The sequence below is a fragment of the Crinia signifera genome, chromosome 1 (genome assembly GCF_055691185.1).
Source record: "Crinia signifera chromosome 1, ASM5569118v1, whole genome shotgun sequence".
Classification (NCBI taxonomy): Eukaryota; Metazoa; Chordata; class Amphibia; order Anura; family Myobatrachidae; genus Crinia; species Crinia signifera.
The window spans coordinates 92,337,017-92,355,560 of NC_139217.1; the positions used below are offsets into that span (position 1 = coordinate 92,337,017).

The 18,544-nt window shown below is 45.0% G+C and overlaps 1 protein-coding gene across 4 annotated transcripts in view; it reads right to left on the bottom strand.

Annotated features, from left to right (window-relative positions):
* PAICS (phosphoribosylaminoimidazole carboxylase and phosphoribosylaminoimidazolesuccinocarboxamide synthase) overlaps positions 1 to 18,544 on the bottom strand; it is a 60,619-nt gene that overhangs the window by 23,108 nt on the left and 18,967 nt on the right. The window contains exons 7-10 of one of the 4 annotated variants that reach the window (XM_083170140.1): positions 16,428 to 16,472; positions 13,473 to 13,928; positions 13,165 to 13,239; positions 12,511 to 12,695 (exon numbers count right to left, since the gene is read on the bottom strand). In XM_083170140.1, coding sequence (XP_083026266.1) covers positions 12,511 to 12,695; positions 13,165 to 13,239; positions 13,473 to 13,928; positions 16,428 to 16,472 — 761 coding nt within the window. The remainder of the gene's footprint in view (positions 1 to 12,510; positions 12,696 to 13,164; positions 13,240 to 13,472; positions 13,929 to 16,427; positions 16,473 to 18,544) is intronic. The other 3 variants (XM_083170151.1, XM_083170158.1, XM_083170167.1) reach the window with 3 other exon arrangements.

The following is an 18,544-nucleotide window of genomic DNA, read 5'->3' on the forward strand; positions in this document are numbered from 1 at the left end:
TGCAACGCGTCTTCTTTTTAGGTTTTTTACTTGGTGAATTAGTTTTTCTCTTCTGACCTCTGTTAAGGAGATTTTCTGCTCCCTTGTATTTATCACTACTCCCAAGTATGTTATTTCTTGAGTGGGGGTCAGTTGGCTCTTTCTGTAATTCACCAGCCATCCGTGCTCCAACAGACACTGCACCACTCTGTCTGTGTGTTCCTGGGCTTTCTCCTCGGAGTCTGCGACTATTAGAATGTCGTCGAGGTAAGGAAATAATCTTATCCCGGCCTGTCTTAGTGCGGCTATCAATACAACTAGCACCTTGGAAAATGTTCTTGGGGATGTCGCCAGCCCAAATGGTAGGGCGTTGAACTGGTAACTTTTGCCCATCAGCCTGAACCTCAGATATTTTCGATGGTTTAAGCAAATCGGGACGTGCAAATAGGCGTCTTTGAGATCTATACACGTCATGAAGTCTTCCCGACTTAAATCCAGAATTACTGACTTGATACTGTCCATTTTGAAAGGTTTCACCTCTATGAACTGATTGAGTCGCCTCAGATCTAGAATGGTACGAAACCCTCCTGTTGCTTTCTTTACTACAAAAAAACGGGAGAAACATCCCCGGAATTCTTGCCCTTCTGGCACAATGCTGACTACTTCCTGTTCCAGCATTTCTTGCAAACTTGCCACTAAGGCTTTTCTCTCTTCCCTGTTCTTGGGAATTGGAGACTGAACAAAAAACTCTCCGGGAACTCTGTTGAACTCCACTTTGTACCCGGAGGATATTATCTCTTGGACCCACTTGTCTCCAGTGGTCCCGGACCAGACGCTTGCAAATTTCAGCAACCTGGCCCCTACTGTTTGTGACCTGACGTCACTGTGACTCCTTTTTGGAGGAGAATTTGTCTCGATTTCTTTGGGCACGAAAATTGCCCCGTGATACCCAGGATCCCCTTCTATAGGGTCTACCTGGTCTATAAGCCCGTGACTCTCTATAGTCCTGAGGCTGAAATCTCCCGAACTTGGCTGGAGGTACTCGTCTGCCTCCTTTGTCTTGAGGAAGCCAAACCGACTTCCCTCCTGATATTTTAGCCACAAGCTCGTCCAATTGTTTGCCGAACAAGTAGTCCCCTTGAAATGGCATGGACAGGAGTTTATTCTTGGACTGCACGTCCGCTGCCCATGGTTTCAGCCATAGGGCCCTTCTTGTTGCAGCTGTCGCGGCCCCTGCTCTGGCTGACAGTCTTACCGCGTCCATAGACGCTTCACAGATGAATTCCACTGCCAACTGCACATCCTGGACCACCTTTAACAGTTCAGAACTTGCCAGTTCGTCTAAAATGTCTCCCTCGAGTTGCTGACACCAGCCTCTTACTATCCTGGAAGTTACCGCCATTGCTGACGCTGCTTTAAGAGAAGCCCCCGAAATTAGATGTTGCTTCCTTAGGCCCAACTCGATTTTACGATCCATTGGATCCTTAAAAGCGTTGGCCTCTTCTAGTGGCAGTGTCGTCTTCTTTGACAGCCTCGCCACTGCTGCATCTATCTTCGGTGCTTCCTCCCATGAAAGCACCTGCGCCTTGTCAAAGGGGTACATTTTGTTAACCTTCCCCGGAATAGCCACTCTTTTATCCGGCTGTTTCCATTCCTCTGTTATTATGTCCCTCAGAGTTTGGGACAGGGGAAACGTTTTAGTTTTCTGCTTTTTATCTTTAAAAAGCATCTCCTGCAGGCTCACATCCTCCTGCTTGTCCTCAATATCTAATGCCTTATAAATCCGGACCAACAGGTTGTCGACCATGTCGGCATTAAAGTCTGAATCCGATCTGTCCAGACCTGGATCCTCCTCCTCTTCATCATCCAAGCCCCCACCAAGCGTACTAGGGCCGGCAGACTGACCCGGTAAATCTTCCGTATCCTCATTTAACACAAAGCTTTTCCGCTTGATGGGCATTTTGCCCGAATCCTCCTTAGGTGCGAAAGTATCAGCCAGGGCTGTTTTTAGCATTTGTACTAAGCTCGACATTTGAGCCGGGGAAAACATCTGAGACGCTTTACAGCCTTCACATACTGTTCCTATATGCTTATCCGGCAGCGTTTTATCACATGCTGTACATTTGCTGAGCACCACTTTCTTCTGCTTGCTTTTCCCTTTGTCCTTACTAGATTCTGACCTAAAAAAATATCACCAGTCACTACAGTCACTACCAACATAACACCCTGTGGACACCCTACACCATATGCTGCTCACCCCGTTTTTGTACCCGACTGTCTGTCTTCCTCCATTATGAGTAGTGCGCTCCTGTAACAATACACACCATCTATTAGCACTGCTACAAGCCAACCTAAGTCCTACCACAGCTTTAGCAACAACCACTAACCAAACACCGGCCGCTGTACTGACCTCCTTACAGCGCTTTCCTCACGCCCGATCTGCTAGACGCTCACAGCTGCGGGCCAGACGCTTGCACCGCCGAGACCTCAGATCAGCGTGACACCAACGCCGGCTTCCCTAAGACCTGACGCGTACCGGAAGTCGCGCCCTAATGACGCGCCTCCTCTGTGTACACGCCGCGCGCACTACTCGGCGCCCGCCCTTAGCACAGAGCCAGGGCAGGAGAAGCGTGTGCCGACAACCCGTGCCTGACCACCGCTTTCTTCCCCCCGGACGCCGCCGCATAGCTACCCCATGGGGCCCGCATTCGGCATTACGGAGTTTACACTCCTTCCTCCTCTGCATGAAGCCAGAGCTGCTGCAGGGAGCGACAGTCTCTACACAGGTGAGCTGGTGTCCACACGCATTGCACTACCCGGAAAGGAAAAAAAGACACTGGTGTTCGGAGGAGGAGCCTTCTTATAGGAGCCAGAGGTCTTTTTTTCCTTTCCAAAGCACTACCCAGCAGGGAGATACCCATTCTTGATGGCTGCCATGGCGGAGGCAGAGGAAATACCACTACCACCAGCGCATTGCCTTGGAACCAAATGTACAGGACTGGTAACTATATATAAAGTTCTAAAATTGCCTCTAGATATATTCTGCACAAAGCCTCATTCACCCAGTGACTGAACCAATCGGCCAATCCCAGCTATTATCAAGCTTTTATATTATATGTTATGTGTTGTATGTCTTTGTCTATTCGTTTTGTGTGATTGCAATTCTTGAATTGTGTTTTTTTGGGGGAAAATATTGCTATATATTATATTGTTTTAATGAAAAGTTTTATTGTTCCTCAGTGAGAAAAACAAAATAGCAATCTAGCAAATATGATACCTTTTTAATGGCTAACAAAAATAAATGTTGTTAAAATGCAAGCTTTCGAGACTTCTTAGGTCTCTTCCTCAGGCATGGTATAACAAGGTGTGTGAAGAACCACATATATATACACAGCAGAGTAGGAACAAGATGTGATAGATGGACATTCTTAAGATCAAAACAAAACAAAATAACAGAATGAGCTTGTAAATTGAGTCCTTAATTGGTTTGTAGATAAGTAGTGTGAAAGTTTTATTGTCTCTAAGTTGATGACAGACCAGAGTTAGAGCTCCGATGCCCTCACTCTCTCTGGGCCAGTCTCCTCAGATGTTGTAGTGGGCCATAAATCCCTCGGATAGATTCAGTCCTGTGTTAAGGGTGTCAAACGTTGTCATTAATTTGTATTCCCAGACCCTCCTGTCTCTTTGTGATTTGAAATTTCCTTTTAGTATAATCACTTTCATATGATCCTGATTGTGTCCTGGGCTGCAGAAATGTTTGGCCACAGGAAAGTGTGTCTTTTTTTCTTTTATTGTGTGGCGATGGGACCTCATCCTTGCCTTAAGTTTTTGTCCTGTTTCTCCAACATACAGACCCCCAATAGGACATTTGGTGCACAGAATCAGGTACACTACATTGGTAGTAGAACATGTGAATGTCCCTGGGATCTTATAGTCCTGTTGTGTGTTGGGGATCCGTACACTGTCTGTAGTGAGGATATGGGCACAGGTTTTGCAGCTCCTTACATTGCAGGGATAGGTTCCTCTTTGTGTAATGGATGGCAGTGAACTTCGGATTATAATATTTTTCAGGTTTGCAGGTTGTCGGTAACATAGTAGTGGAGGGTCTGGGAATATTGTTTTCAGGCGGTCATCTTTGTGTATGATGTGATGTAGTTTTTTTGCAGTTTTTCTTAGCACCTCAAGCTGTGGGTTGTAGGTGACTACCAGGGGTACACGGTTGTTTCTTTCTCTTTCTTTATATTGGAGAAGTTGATTTCTGGGTATCCTGATGGCTCTGATAATCTGATCGTTGATTGATGTGGGATGATATCCCTGATTTAAAAAGGTCCCTTTAAGTTGTTTTAAGTGGACATCTCTATCTGCTGGGCTGGAGCAGATGCGATGATATCTGATGGCCTGGCTGTAGACAATGGATTTTTTTATGTGTTTCGGGTGGAAGCTGTCCCATCTGAGGTATGAAGGCCGATCCATGGGTTTTCGGTATAGGGTTGTCTGTATTGCGTTGTTTTGAATTGTTATAGTGGTGTCAAGGAAGTTTATCTCGGTATATGAGTAATTCATTGTCAGGTTTATTGTTGGATAAAATCTGTTAAATTTTTCATGGAAATGTATGAGTTCTTGTTCAGAATCAGTCCAGATGATCAGGATATCATCGATGTAACGGAAGTAAGCCAAGGGTTTGATTGAGCAGGATGCCAAGAAGATATTGTTTTAATAAAATGATTTATACCTTTTCATTATAAACGTATGGACATTTAATTACTGTGCAGGACCGCGCTTCTTAAAGTGACAGATACCTTTGGTGTCTGCCACTTAACTTCTACATTGTCTCTTTAAAAGGGATCAGCACTCCCTGTGTAAGAAGCAGCGATACCCCTGCCCAGCTAACTGATAATACTTGTTCACACTGAGTGATATAATTTTACACTGTGTCTTCTTTTGCTGACAGTATTGTGGGGAACATTGTCCTTCAATTCTTTCTGTAAATACAGATCTAGCACGATTAGCGCTACAGAGTGGCCCTAGGGTCACTAACTCTCACTAAAGCATCTTGTTGGTTGTTTCAATCTATACAACACTTTTGTTGGTTGTTCCAATCTATGTCTGAAAAGGAGCCAACTACTGTATGTATAATGTTTCCCTTGTAGGAAGGCCAGAGGGAAACCCGAAATGTTTTTCTCTGGCTTGCTCAAAAGTTAGGATATTTTAAATTTTGAATGACAATATCCGTACTATAGTCGAAGCTAACAATGTCCATGCCAGCTACTTTCCCGGCAGCCCACACTGTCAGTTTATGGAGCCAAAGCAAATGAAAGGTTGCACGAGAAGGATCAGAAGATCTCCAGCTACTATGCCTCCATAGCAGTCAATAGGGCGACACCAAAAGGTCGATGTGGAAAAGATCAACATTGACAAAAGGTCAACAAAGCAAAATTTCGGCACATGAAAAGGTAGACATGATTTTTTGCACTGTCAATGTCAATATCTGTCGACATGGACATACCAATTGGTGTAACACTTGCCATGCTTCGGGATCCTCGCTGCGTTCAGCACACTTCACTGTTCCCAAGTGTAGTCCACATGGATCATAAGGCATGGTAAAGTCCAACAAAAGAAAAATGTTGTGAAGAACACGTTGACCATTGCCATGTTGACCTTTTGCTTGCGTCAACCTTTTGTCAGTTGACCTAGTGCATGTTGCCCATATTGTGGGACCTATTGACTAGAGACCAATCATCTGGAGACCCCTCCATAGCCATATAGCAGTTGACACCATCTGAACATGGGGATGATTCTAATTTAATCGGTCCCCCCCACGCATTCGCACGGGGGAACAGATTCTTAGCCACTGCGCATAGTTAATTATGCGCATGTGTAGCCGCTGTGTGCGATCGGCCACTTCAGCGTTAGCCTAGGGCAGCTGTAACCTTTAATCAGGCCCTTATGCCTCTGCACCTCTGTCATTACTGGCAGTGCTATCTTTAGTGAAGGGCAACATATGAGTGGTCAGTAGCACTGACCATTCGGACAGTTGCAGCTATCGATTTTGACAGCTGCAGCTGTCACTGCTCTGTGCGCAGCTCTGTCCCTGGCTGTTGGCTCTGACAGCCAGGAACTGTGCATAACTTTTTTTATCGGGATATGGTCGTATTGTTGACCCAACTTAGGTCTACAGGGTTCTAGGTCGACATGGATGAAGGTCAACATGGGACAAGGTCCACATGGTTTTAGTTCAACAAATGAGCCAACATGTGCCGGCAGGCGGTATTTCATGCCCTACCATCCACTAGGGCGTGCTGTGAGAATAAAATAGTGTGCCGAGCGCAGCGAGCGATGCAAGGGGCTGACTTCCAACTGTGCAAACAAAGGATATACAAAACTTTTAGACAGGCGCTGATGTGTTCTACTTCTATAGTACTTCTCCGTCGTAGGTATACTCAGGGTACCATGCAGAGGAAAAACATTCATATAGTGAAGTACAATTTGGTACAACAAAATTTTAATGAACACAATGCACTATCTGGTAGGTCACAATCAAATCCTCCAGAAGTGTGCAGACAAAGTTAAAAATTCCAGTGACAAGATGATAAATAAAAAAATCCGGTACTTATGTACTTTCACGCCTCCCATCGCATGCCATATGTAGTGGCATGCGATGGGATGAGATTTTTGCAGTTTTTAAGCATTTTTTTTAAATCGCATGCGATCGCATCGCATGCGATTTTTAACAGAAATGCATCCAAATGCATTGAAATTAGTATCAAACATGTTCAATGGCCCCCAAATGTCATTTTTCAGGCTGTACCACCCCCACTATCAACGCAAACCCGAAGCGTGGCGAGCGCAGCGAGGCCGTGAGGGGCGGCGGTACGCGTCCTACGACCTTTTCATACCCCCACTATCCACGTCGGCGTGGAGTTGAGAATAGAAAGTGTGGCGAGCGCAGCGAGCCACCGAGCCCGAAGCGTGGCGAGCGCAGCGAGCCCCGCAAGGGGATGCAGACACCTGTGAAGCCCGCGAGGGGACGCGTATACCTGTGAAGGTATCCGGCTGTGCTCGCCACGCTTCGGGCTCGGTGGCTCACTGCGCTCGCCACACTCTCTATTCTCAACTCCACGCCGACGTGGATAGTGGGGTATGAAAAGGTCGTAGGACGCGTACCGCCGCCCCCTCGCCGGCTCGCTGCGCTCGCCACGCTTCGTGTTCGCGTTGATAGTGGGGGTGATACAGCCTGAAAAATGACATTTGGGGGCCATTGAACATGTTTGATACTAATTTCAATGCATTTGGATGCATTTCTGTTAAAAATTGCATCGCATGCGATTTTTTACTATGCGATGGACATCGTGGGAGCCGTGATTGTACACAAGTACCAAAAATCCTTATGGGAAGTTTTCTAAATTACTCAAAACAGTGGGGCAATTACCGGATACGGTGGAACTGAATCGCCAGTTCATATAGCGCATGTGAGAATGTCCCGGGGCAAAATCACAGGTATCAGCTCCCTCGTGTCTCGGTGCCTCGCTCCTGGGTCAATCAGATGGATCTTCCAGACTGACGCGTTTCGACTCCTTCTGGAGTCTTTTTCAAAGTCTCAAATGGGTATGTCATAGGACATACCCATTTGAGACTTTGAAAAAGACTCCAGAAGGAGTCGAAACGCGTCAGTGAGAGTCGAAACACGTCAGTCTGGAAGATCCATCTGGAAGATCCATCTGATTGACCCAGGAGCGAGTATACCTACGACGGAGAAGTACTATAGAAGTAGAACACATCAGCGCCTGTCTAAAAGTTATGTATATCCTTTGTTTGCACTTTATCTTGTGAGGGGAAAGGAAAACCCTTAAATATATAACTTGATAGGCTGCTGTGCGCACGGTTGGGGAGCACTTAACTGTTATCCTCATTTGACTTCCAACTGTGTCCAACTGTGTCCATTTCGAGATGTGGTTTGTGGGGATGATAAATATCACCACCAAGGAGCTCTGCTCCACTCAATATACCAATAGCAGTGAGTCAATTTTAAAGATAAATCTTTTCTTTTAATAAAAAAATTATCACAATAAAACATGCGCATTTACATTAATATTAATGTAAATGCGCATGTTTTATTGTGATTATTTTTTTATTAAAAGAAAAGATTTATCTTTAAAATTGACTCACTGCTATTGGTATATTGAGTGGAGCAGAGCCCCTTGGTGGTGATATTTATCATCCCCACAAACCACATCTTGCTTTGTTTCCACAGAGGTACACAATCCCTCTATTTGAGTGGCGGCAGCTCCATCCAAGAAAGTAATTAAAGGGTCTGATCCCCTTTATAAGCACCAGCGCTACTAGGTGACTTGTTCACCCCAAACCCCCCCCCCCCCTCTTGTGTCCATTTCGACTGTGTCGACATTCGGGTCAAAAAACACCTGTCGCGACCTGTCGACCTCACCCATGTCGACCTAACACATTTGTCAACCTAAACCCATGTAGACCTTGTCCCATGTCGACCTAGAACCCTGTTGACCTTGCTGCCTGTCGACCCAATGGTGTCGGTCTAATGACTGTCGACCTAAGTCGGGCAGACAATACGATCCACACCCTTTTTATCAATGCGACGTGGGTGCCGCTTGGCAAAAACTAACTTGTGCATGCACAGAATGCCCCTTTTTCTGGTTCACTCGCAAAGGCAAATTCCTTCTTAAATGGACAAAACCATGTGCACTGCAAAGGGGGGGGGGGCAGATGTAACATGTTCAGAGAGAATTAGATTTGGGTGGGGTTTTACGTCAAAGTGAGATCTATATTGCGGTGTAAAAAGAAACCAGTATAGAAGCAAAATAACACCCAAACGTAACTCTCTCTGCACATGTTACATCTAAAAGGTGCCCATACACTAGTAAGATTTATCTGCAGATCTGGCTGGTTGGAACAAAAACATGGTTATGGATGAGTGACAGTTTGTCTGTTTTCCAGCATTTCCAAGCAAATGGTCAACTGTCATTTGCTCTCATTCATAACCAGGTTTTTGCTCCAACAGCCAGATCTGAAGATATATCTGCCTGTGTATGGCCACCTTAACCCACCTGCAGTGCATATGGTTTTGTCTATTTGAGAAGAAATTTGCCTTTGCGAGTGAACCAGAATAAGGGCCAATGTATGCTTTGCCGGTCAGTGGCAGCAGAAAAAGCTGCAGCATGGGGAGGGAACTCGGCACATAGGCAATTTAGCACTCCCACTCTTTAGCAAACTTGTCAATAATTTCTGCTGCCATTTCTGCAGCAGGTAGGATCTGGAAATGTCCATTCAGCTGGGTATAGGTCGAGATCGGATCAGATTCAGATTGTGTGCAGATCGTGAGCAGATCATGTGCTCCAACAGATCGTGAGCAGATCGTATGATTGTCTTACGATCTGCTCATGACCAGCATCATTCTAGTATGTACCAGGCATTAGACTGGAACAGACCAGTAGTGGCTAGGTCACAGTGTCCTTCATCTAGCAGGCAGATTTGCTGAATGAAAGCAGTGAGTAAGAATCCACCTCATATTATGGCTACATGCAAACATGGGATTTAATGGTGCCAGACAGATTCTTAAATGACAATTGAAAAGTAGAGATGACACATTTTGGGTTGTGTACCTGGTTTAGCAAGAGTGGCCACAGAGTCCTATCCTCTGTCTGGTTTTCACGTGTCCCTTAATGTGTCTGACACCAGGAATGGCATTATAATCCCTCTGCCCTAAGTCACAGCACACTTTGATTTCCACAAGTGCTCCAAGATATCTGGTGTAAGTTTGCGATGTGGGCACTTGCAGAGGAGATGCATGGAATGAATGCGGTTCTAGTGATGTATAAGGAGTCTAGTGACGTATTATTTTGCCACAGAAAGTAAAAATTAGAATTAGGTCTGTGGAACAACATTATTATTAGAGAACTAGATAAACGGTATCCGCTCTGCAAAAGGAATTCTGAACCAGCTCAAAGCTGGCAGTGTGTGCTGTATGCCTCCATATTGCGTACAGGTGCCGGACGGGGTCCCGACAGTCGGGATCCTGACAGTTATTTACCCGACATCGGGATCCCGACTGTTAAAACACAGACGGGTTCCCGACGGGCACCGCCTATTCTCCCTCGTGGGGGGTCCACGACCCCCACAGAGGGAGAATATAACAGGTGGCGAGCGTAGCGAGCCATCGTGCCCGCAGCGTGGGCTTTGTTGCGCTCACCATGCTGTCTGAGTCCGGCCAGTCGGGATCCCGACGTCGGGCTAATGACCAGTCCAGCCAGTCAGGATCCCGATTGTCGGAACCTTATACCACACCCATTGCGTACAGTCTATAATATACCGGGTGTGGTATATTTCCCCGACAGTCAGGATTCCGACAGTCATTACTCAGACGTTGGAATCCCGACTGCACAGCGGTTGGAGCGCAATGAAGACCCTTGCGGGCACGCTGGGCTCGCCACGCTGCGGGCACGGTGGCAAGCTGCGTTCGCCACCTATTTTATTCTCCCTCTATGGGGGTCGTGGAGCAGTCGGAATCCCGACTGTCGGGGAGCCGTTCGGCACCCAATATACCTCCATAAGCAAATTTCTATGCATTTAGTGAAGAAAAGTGAGGAAATGTCTCAAGTCTAATAATAATAAAAAAAAAAGGACAGGTGGGCGGAGGAAGTGGGCGGCTGGAGGTGAGACATGAGTAATTTGTATTGAGCAGGGATAATTGGCAGGCGATAGATTATGGTATAAAAGTCTGAGGATAAAAGCTGCTGCCAAAGGCTTATAAGCACAAGCATTTCTCATACTGAATTCCAAATGGAATGCAATATGGGAGGCCTGCCAGGGAAAGAGCAATCTATACAGATAATGAGGCGCCTGCAAGGTCTGCAGCAAAAGGAACTTCGAAGTTATTATGAGAAAATGATCCTGACACCGGTTTCTTGTGCAAACATCCAAGCTGAATATGTTACGGCAGCTCCCTGTTAGTCCATCCTTCCAATTTGGTGTGCCATTTTTACATGCAATTTATTGCATGGAAAGGAACCCCAGGGAAGCTGCCAGGTGAGTTCAGGGGAATTCTGATGCAATAAATCCCAGGTGCTAAAAAGCACACGCGATTTGCACTGATGGCTGCACATCCGATTTATCAGGTTCAATCTCCGGATCCAATCCAATGCGCACGGGACAGCGCATTGGATTGGATGGGATATGAAACACATGCGATTTGGCCGCTTTTCACCCGATTTCTCGTCCTGGCCGTTGGAATATCACATAACTGTATGGCCACCTTTACAGTACAATACAGTACAAGAGCATATCATACAACTAGTAAGCAAGCTCGAAGAAAATGCTTCGAAAGCTAGTCTGCTATCTTGATTGCCTCTGTGTTTGTGAATGTGTGAGAGAGAAAGAGATATAGGGGGTTATTCTGATTCACTCGGAAAGGCACAATCACTCTCTAATGGACAAAACCATGGGCCTTATTCAGATTCAGTCGCTCGCATGCACAATCGCAAGCAGCCTTACAAGATTAATACACACGCATGCATCCGGCATAATCACGCCTATTGTGGTTGCAAAATCATTTGCTCCCAAATACAACAAAAGGGGAGTGAACTGACAGTGCACGCACAGTAAACAGTTCGCACGCACATCCTTACACAAATGTGTTTGCCGTGGGTATGCATTGAGTTGTTGTTGTGAGTTAATTGCCTAACAAATTGAGGGATGTATGGGTGTAGATGGTGTGCAGGTGAGAATGATTTAGCCATTTAGTGCATGTTGATTGGGGGTGGGAATGTTGAGCCAGGAAAAGGATGGCCTGCGAAACTTAAAACCTGCTTTTTCCTTGCAAATGTTTTTTTAAGGCTGAGGCGTACAAGCGCTCTTGCACACATGCGAAGCCAAACCCCAGCACTTGTAATCAACGTCCATGTGTACGCCCAGTTTTGCTCATTATTCTGGATGCGCCCATACAAACGCCCACATCACGCCTACTTTCCATACAATCGTTTGCAAGGCTAAAGCTGCTTGGTAGGGTGCTTGCGAATAGGTTGGTGGCTCCTTGCACATGTGCATTGCGTATGTTGCGCATGCGCAATGGTTTCATTCTGTAGATAAATGCGAATTCGCATGCGAGCGTGTCAATCTGAATGAGGGCCCATGTGCACTGCAGGTGGGGCAGATGTAACTTGTGCAGAGAGAGTTAGATTTGGGTGGGGGGTGTACTTCAAACTGATTTCTATATTGCAGTGTAAAAAAAAAGCAGACAGTATTTACCCTGCACAGAAACAATAAAACACCCAAATCTAACTCTCTATGCACATGTTACATCAGCCCCACCTGCAGTGCATGCGGTTTTGTTCATTAGAGAGTGATTGTGCCTTTCCGAGTGAATGAAAATACAAACGGACACTAAACAAATATATATATATATATATATATATATATATATATATATATATATATATATATATATATATATATATATATATATATATTACAAATTACACCTGATAAATAGTACCATAGCCTCACCTGGTCACGTAATCTGGCTTCTCCTGGCACTTGCTCTTCACAAGCGCTCTGACTCCCGCGGTGTGGAGTGGCCAACCTTCTGGCAGCATCGTTCTCAACCATATTAATAATGGGAGCCTGATAAGATGGATGTTTATCAGGACTAGGGATCCTGGTCGGCTTCTTTTTATCTGGAATACTGGGTTCTATGAAAAAGAATTCATTTTTTTTAAGTTCAGTGGACATTCTAATGTCACCCTCATTTGAATTTGTCAATTTCAACTTACGTTCGCAATTAAAGATGAAAGTACTAATTATTATAATCAGCTTATGCTTTATGGTGTACAGAGTTCTCATTGCAAAGCTAGGTCATTTATATAGGAGTGTTGAAACCATTATAAATTCAGATTTTCGGAAATGTACCAGCCTGTACTGTACATATAAAACAGTATTTGAATAATATGCGGAGAGTTCTATATACATTACAAAGTAAGGGTTTTGTATATTATCCATACTGTTACCGGACAACTTCCACAAATGCTATTGTATATGGCCAGCAAACATGTATCTACAACATATATGGGTTTTTCTATGAAACTCATGAATAGTATATTTGTGTCAGCAATATGAAACGTGGTACTTATCAGAATAGAATGTCTATTGCGTTAAACTCACCATTTGGAGAAGATCTTCTCTTTATTCCAATGACAATTGTTTGGCTTTTGTTCATTTCAACCTTGTTGTCTTCAGCTAAATTAGAAAGAATTACCAAAGAATTGTGATATCTACCACACAACGGGACAGATGTATTAAGCCTTAACAAGAGATAAACCTCCAGCCAATCACCTGTCAACTGCTATGTTACAGGCTGTGTTCGAAAAAAGTCAGCAAGGAGCTGATTGGCTGGTAGTTTATCTCTCCTTATCACACTTGAATTTTTTATTTATTTATTACAGCATATACGAAGAAGTGTACAGGTTTACCTATGAAGCCTTGTTGTGTAGTAATTGTTGTGGGCTCTTCACTGATTCCTCTGCTCGCAACTCCTTCACAATGATAACCATCTGCAGTCACCCCAGAAGCCTTTGGTAGTCGTTGTATTAAATTATCAATCTCCTCATAGAATTTCATGCTCTTTCTCAGTGCAGGTTGTAGAGTCTCATCTTTCTTAACACTGTAATATTCATACTTTAGGTTTTTGTACTTCGTCCTGCACTGCTTCCAGTCTCTATTAATCCCACACTCCATCAGTTTGTTTGAGATCTCCTCAAACAGCTCTTTATTCCTGAACGTACCCTCTAGTTGCCGGGAGATCCGCTCCTCTGACCACACATGCAGGAGAGATCTAACTTCGTGATCACTCCAGTTTCTGCCACCTCCTGCGTCATTTATGGTCACTATCCTGAAGTCCTTGTCAGCCTCCTCCTCTAGTTCTGTACCTGGGTACATATATTGGGGTGCAATAAAATACCTCTTATTTTTCCCTTCTTAGTAATGTACTACCAACTGCAAGCCAAGGATGGAATGGAGAAAGCAGAGGCTGAAGGAGACGTCAGAGAGACGTTTCTCCTGATCACCGTTCTTGGTCCAACTCAATGAACTTATAAATGACATGAGGCATTATAATGTTCCCAGACCTAGCCCCAAACTGCCCACTGACTATATGAGTCACTTCTCAAGCAGCAATTACTCAGAGAGATAAGGTATATGTTAGAATAGCCTGTACACTAGTATTATGCAGAAGAAATACAATGAAACCATAACTATTCAAAGCATGGGTTGAAGAATTCAGTGAAAAATGCTTCAAAATCTGCCAAGAAGTTAAACTATAGAACCGTACTAGGTAACATTCATGAGACATTACGAACAAAGCAATAGGTAGTATTTTTCCTTAAGCTGAAATGTTCCCCTGTCTGATTGGAGATTCCTCTAGCCGCCTGCTACCATGACTGCCAGCATTTCCTTTCTCCTGCTGTTGTTACATTTTTGGTGCTCCTGTCCCTTTAAGTCTTAAAGGGACAGGAGCACCAAAAATGTGACGTCACACTAGCACTAAGGGCAGGATGTACTAAAGGGAAAATGCGGTAAAACGGGGTTTTTCCTATGTACCAATACCCGTCCGCCCCGTCTTCGCCTGGCAGCCTATGGGCTTCTATCAGGGGGGAGGAAGACACGCAGGGGGACACTGGCAGCCGCCGGGATGTGACTGAAACCCCCGCAGACCACATCACAGGTATCGCGGGGGTCTCAGTCACCGCAACCCGATGCTAGCCGCATATGTTAGGCGAAGAGCGGCGATGTATATTAATACATCCCTACCTAAATGTGACCAATTTCCAGGCACTGTTCAATCCAGAGTATTAGGTTCCTAACCTATATACCAGTATCTGATCGTTTTTGAATTTCAGTGTAACTCCCAGTGTTCTGATGATTCCCCTTGCTTACTACTTTGGTACTGCTCCTAATGACTTATTGGTTCTGGTCCTTTAGTATCAGTATGACCTGATTTTGCCTGTCCCCATACTGCAATGCCCATTTTATTCTGACTGTTGGCTATTCTCCAGTATGCCCCATGTCGACCAGTCTCACTGCCTGCCTTTAGTTCCTCCTGAATCCATCAGCCCTGTACAAGAGGAACTCATTCAGTGGGCCGCAACCTTACTGTGGTCCCTGTTGAAAACCTCAGATAATTAGACTCTGGGGTAGATTTAACTTGACGTGAGTTTGCAAAAGGTGTTAAACTAGCACACATCGCCAATAAATCTGCATACTTTGCCTAAAATTAGCACTATTCTTATTTATCTAGTCCAAAAAGAAAACTGGCAAAATAGAATGACAATGTTGTGAGACCTTTCTTAAACCCCAAAAATGATCATTATCAAAATCATATATAGAATGGATATAAGGAACATACTGTGGGTCAGATGCACTAAGCTTGAAAAGTGATAACATAGAAAGTGATAAAGTGCCAGCCAATCAGCTCCTAACTGCCCTGTTACAGACTGTTTCAAAAATGACAGGTAGGAGCTGATTGGTTGGTGGTTTGTCATCTCGCCCTTTACCTTTTAAAAGAAATGAAATGGAAGTTTTATTTATATAGTGCACTTTCTCCAACAGGACTCAACACGGTTTACAGACATGAAAACAATGCACATAATACATAGAAATGGCTGATTTGTGCATTTTATTAAAAAAAAATTAATAAGTAAAACCGTGTGAAAAGCTTTTTTATTTTATTTAATTACAAAAGAATTTAATGAAAAATGGAGTGCATAAACTAATGAAAATTACATTTGGCGGGATGCACTAATTGGACGCGTTATCGGGGTATTTACTGCATTTTGATATGCCGGAAAACCTGCATGCCGGGTTTTCACTGCGGGGGGGTATCGCCAGCAAAAGCTTATGGGCTTCTTAACGCGACCCACTGCCGCCCTGCATGGACCCCCATCGACCTCCCCTCACCTGTGTTTGGGCAGCGCGGTGCTGTGTTTGGGCAGCGCGGTGCTGTGTTTGGGCAGCGCGGTGATGCCCGGACCAGTGACCTGCATTAGCAGCAGGGTAAGGGAGGAAGGGAGAGCCGCCAGGGACCAGCTGCACATCACCGGCGCAACGCAAAGGGCAGCTCTTATTGCAAGAGCTGTCCTTTGCAATAATTATTGCATATGTTAGTGCACACGCGTTAATTATCTATGCGGTAGCCGGCGATGTGCGGCGGACCAGGGTTGCGGATCTAAGTGCATCCTGCCCATTATTGGGTCAATTAAGCTAACTGAAAACTTACAAATGCCTAATTAGAATGAGTGGGGAGGGGTTGTCCAAGGGGTTCTGAAGCAAGACGCGACATATTAACCTTAAAAGAGAATTTTCCCTGCTTGGGGGGTAGCGAATGTGCAAATTTACTTAGAAAAAGGAATGTTTGTACAAGAGCCACTAACCTACTTGTGACATTTCTTCTTTTACAACTGTCATTGTCACGCTTCCTGTGGAAGACAAGAGCTGTTCAGCCCCCTCAGAGTATAGATAATTACATATTCAATCATTAATAAGTCATTTCATTTGTATTGTAGTTATTCGTGGCCCTTTATTTATATAGCACATGCATATTACACAGGACTTCACCAAGAATGATTTAGATCTGTCCCTGCCATATTGAAGCTTACAATCTTATTTCTGAACCACATAAAAATTAGCTTAAGTCAGTTTTTGGAGCGTGAGAAGAACCCAAGCAAATACTGTTAATCAAGGCCCCATTTATGTGGAGTTTATAGGTTCTCCACACACTGAGTGTGTGTATATGTGGTAGGGAACAGAGATTGTAAGCTCCAATACGGAAGTGACTGTGCTGAATATTCTCTGTAAAGCGCTGCAGAATATGTATGCACTATATAAATAAATCAAATAGTATTCACACTACAGGACAGTATCCAGCACAAAGGGAAATAGAGGACATTTTTCTTTAGGAGCGCTAATCAATATTTTTTACAGTATAAAAAATTACCATATAGATTAAAAACTAACTTTAGTGAAAAAGGTATACTTTCAGGATTTTTATTGTTTCTTATTATTTTTATGCATTTGTATGCAAACCAAAAACTGTAAAACATAAAGAAGACCAAATAAAATCCTTAAATATTAATCCAGGATATATAATTCTGCCTGACACGGGTCTGCTGTTGCTTAGACGCTCAGGACGATTCTGAAGCTGGGTACACACTATATCAGGGTCAGGGAACTTTTTAACCCCAAAATATATTTAGATACACCGACCACACAACCAATTTTACACACACACACACACACACACACACACACTTTATCTGGGGGCTGGGGCAGAAACAACAATTATGAACATTTCAACACGCCAGGCGCGGGCATCATCAGACTCGTTCTACCCCAGCATACTTTGCACTCTGCCTCCTGTGCATATTTGAGCAAGTGCAGAGTAGAGTGACGCCTTGATGTCCTGCTGGGCAGCAGCTCATTACATATGCATTATACATATGTAATGAACGGCTGCCAGGTGAGCGGAAGGAAGGAAGCGCAGCAGAGCAGGGACAGTCGCGCTGCCGAGACACAGCCAGGCATGCATATAGATTCATATGCCGTCCATTATTTATTTGGTACTTGTTTCCTAGCACGGCCACAACGATCATAATCGTGGTCATCGGGGGTAAAATCGGGGCCATCGCGGGCATCGCATGCGCAAAAAAATCGGGTGTGATGGGCCAGACGCGATGCCCGCGATTTCCCCATAGAGAACAATGTTAAATGCCTCAATTTACCCGCGATGACCCCGATTTCCCATAGGAAATTATCATATGGAACAATGGTAAATGGGCCAAAAAGCACCCCTGAACATTAAAATGTCCCCCCAAAAGTACTAGACGCCACCCCGCGATCAACGTGAACCCGAAGCGTGGCGAGCGCAGCGAGCCCGCGAGGGGCGGCGGTACGCGTCCTCCGACCTTTTCATACCCCCACTATCCACGTCGGCGTGGAGTTGAGAATAGAATAGTGTGGCGAGCGCAGCGAGCCACCGAGCCCGAAGCGTGGCGAGCGGACGCGGATACCTTCACAGTTATACGCGTCCCCTCGCGGGCTTCCCAGGTGTCCATGGCGACGCGGACACCTGTGAAGCCCGCGAAGGGACGCGTTTACCTGTGAAGGTATCCGCGTCCGCTCGCCACGCTTCGGGCTCGGTGGCTCGCTGCGCTCGCCACACTATTCTATTCTCAACTCCACGCCAACGTGGATAGTGGGGGTATGAAAAGGTCGGAGGACGCGTACCGCCGCCCCTCGCGGGCTCGCTGCGCTCGCCACGCTTCGGGTTCACGTTGATCGCGGGGTGGCGTAAACTACTTTTGGGGGTACATTTCACTGGTCAGGGGGGGTTTTTGGGGTTTCTGGCCCATTTACCATACTTCCCTATGATGATTTGGGTAAATTGACCCATTTAACATTGTTTCCTATGGGAAATCGGGGTCATCGTGGGTAAATTGAGGCATTTAACATTGTTCCCTATGGGGAAATCGCGGCCATCGCGGGTGGACCA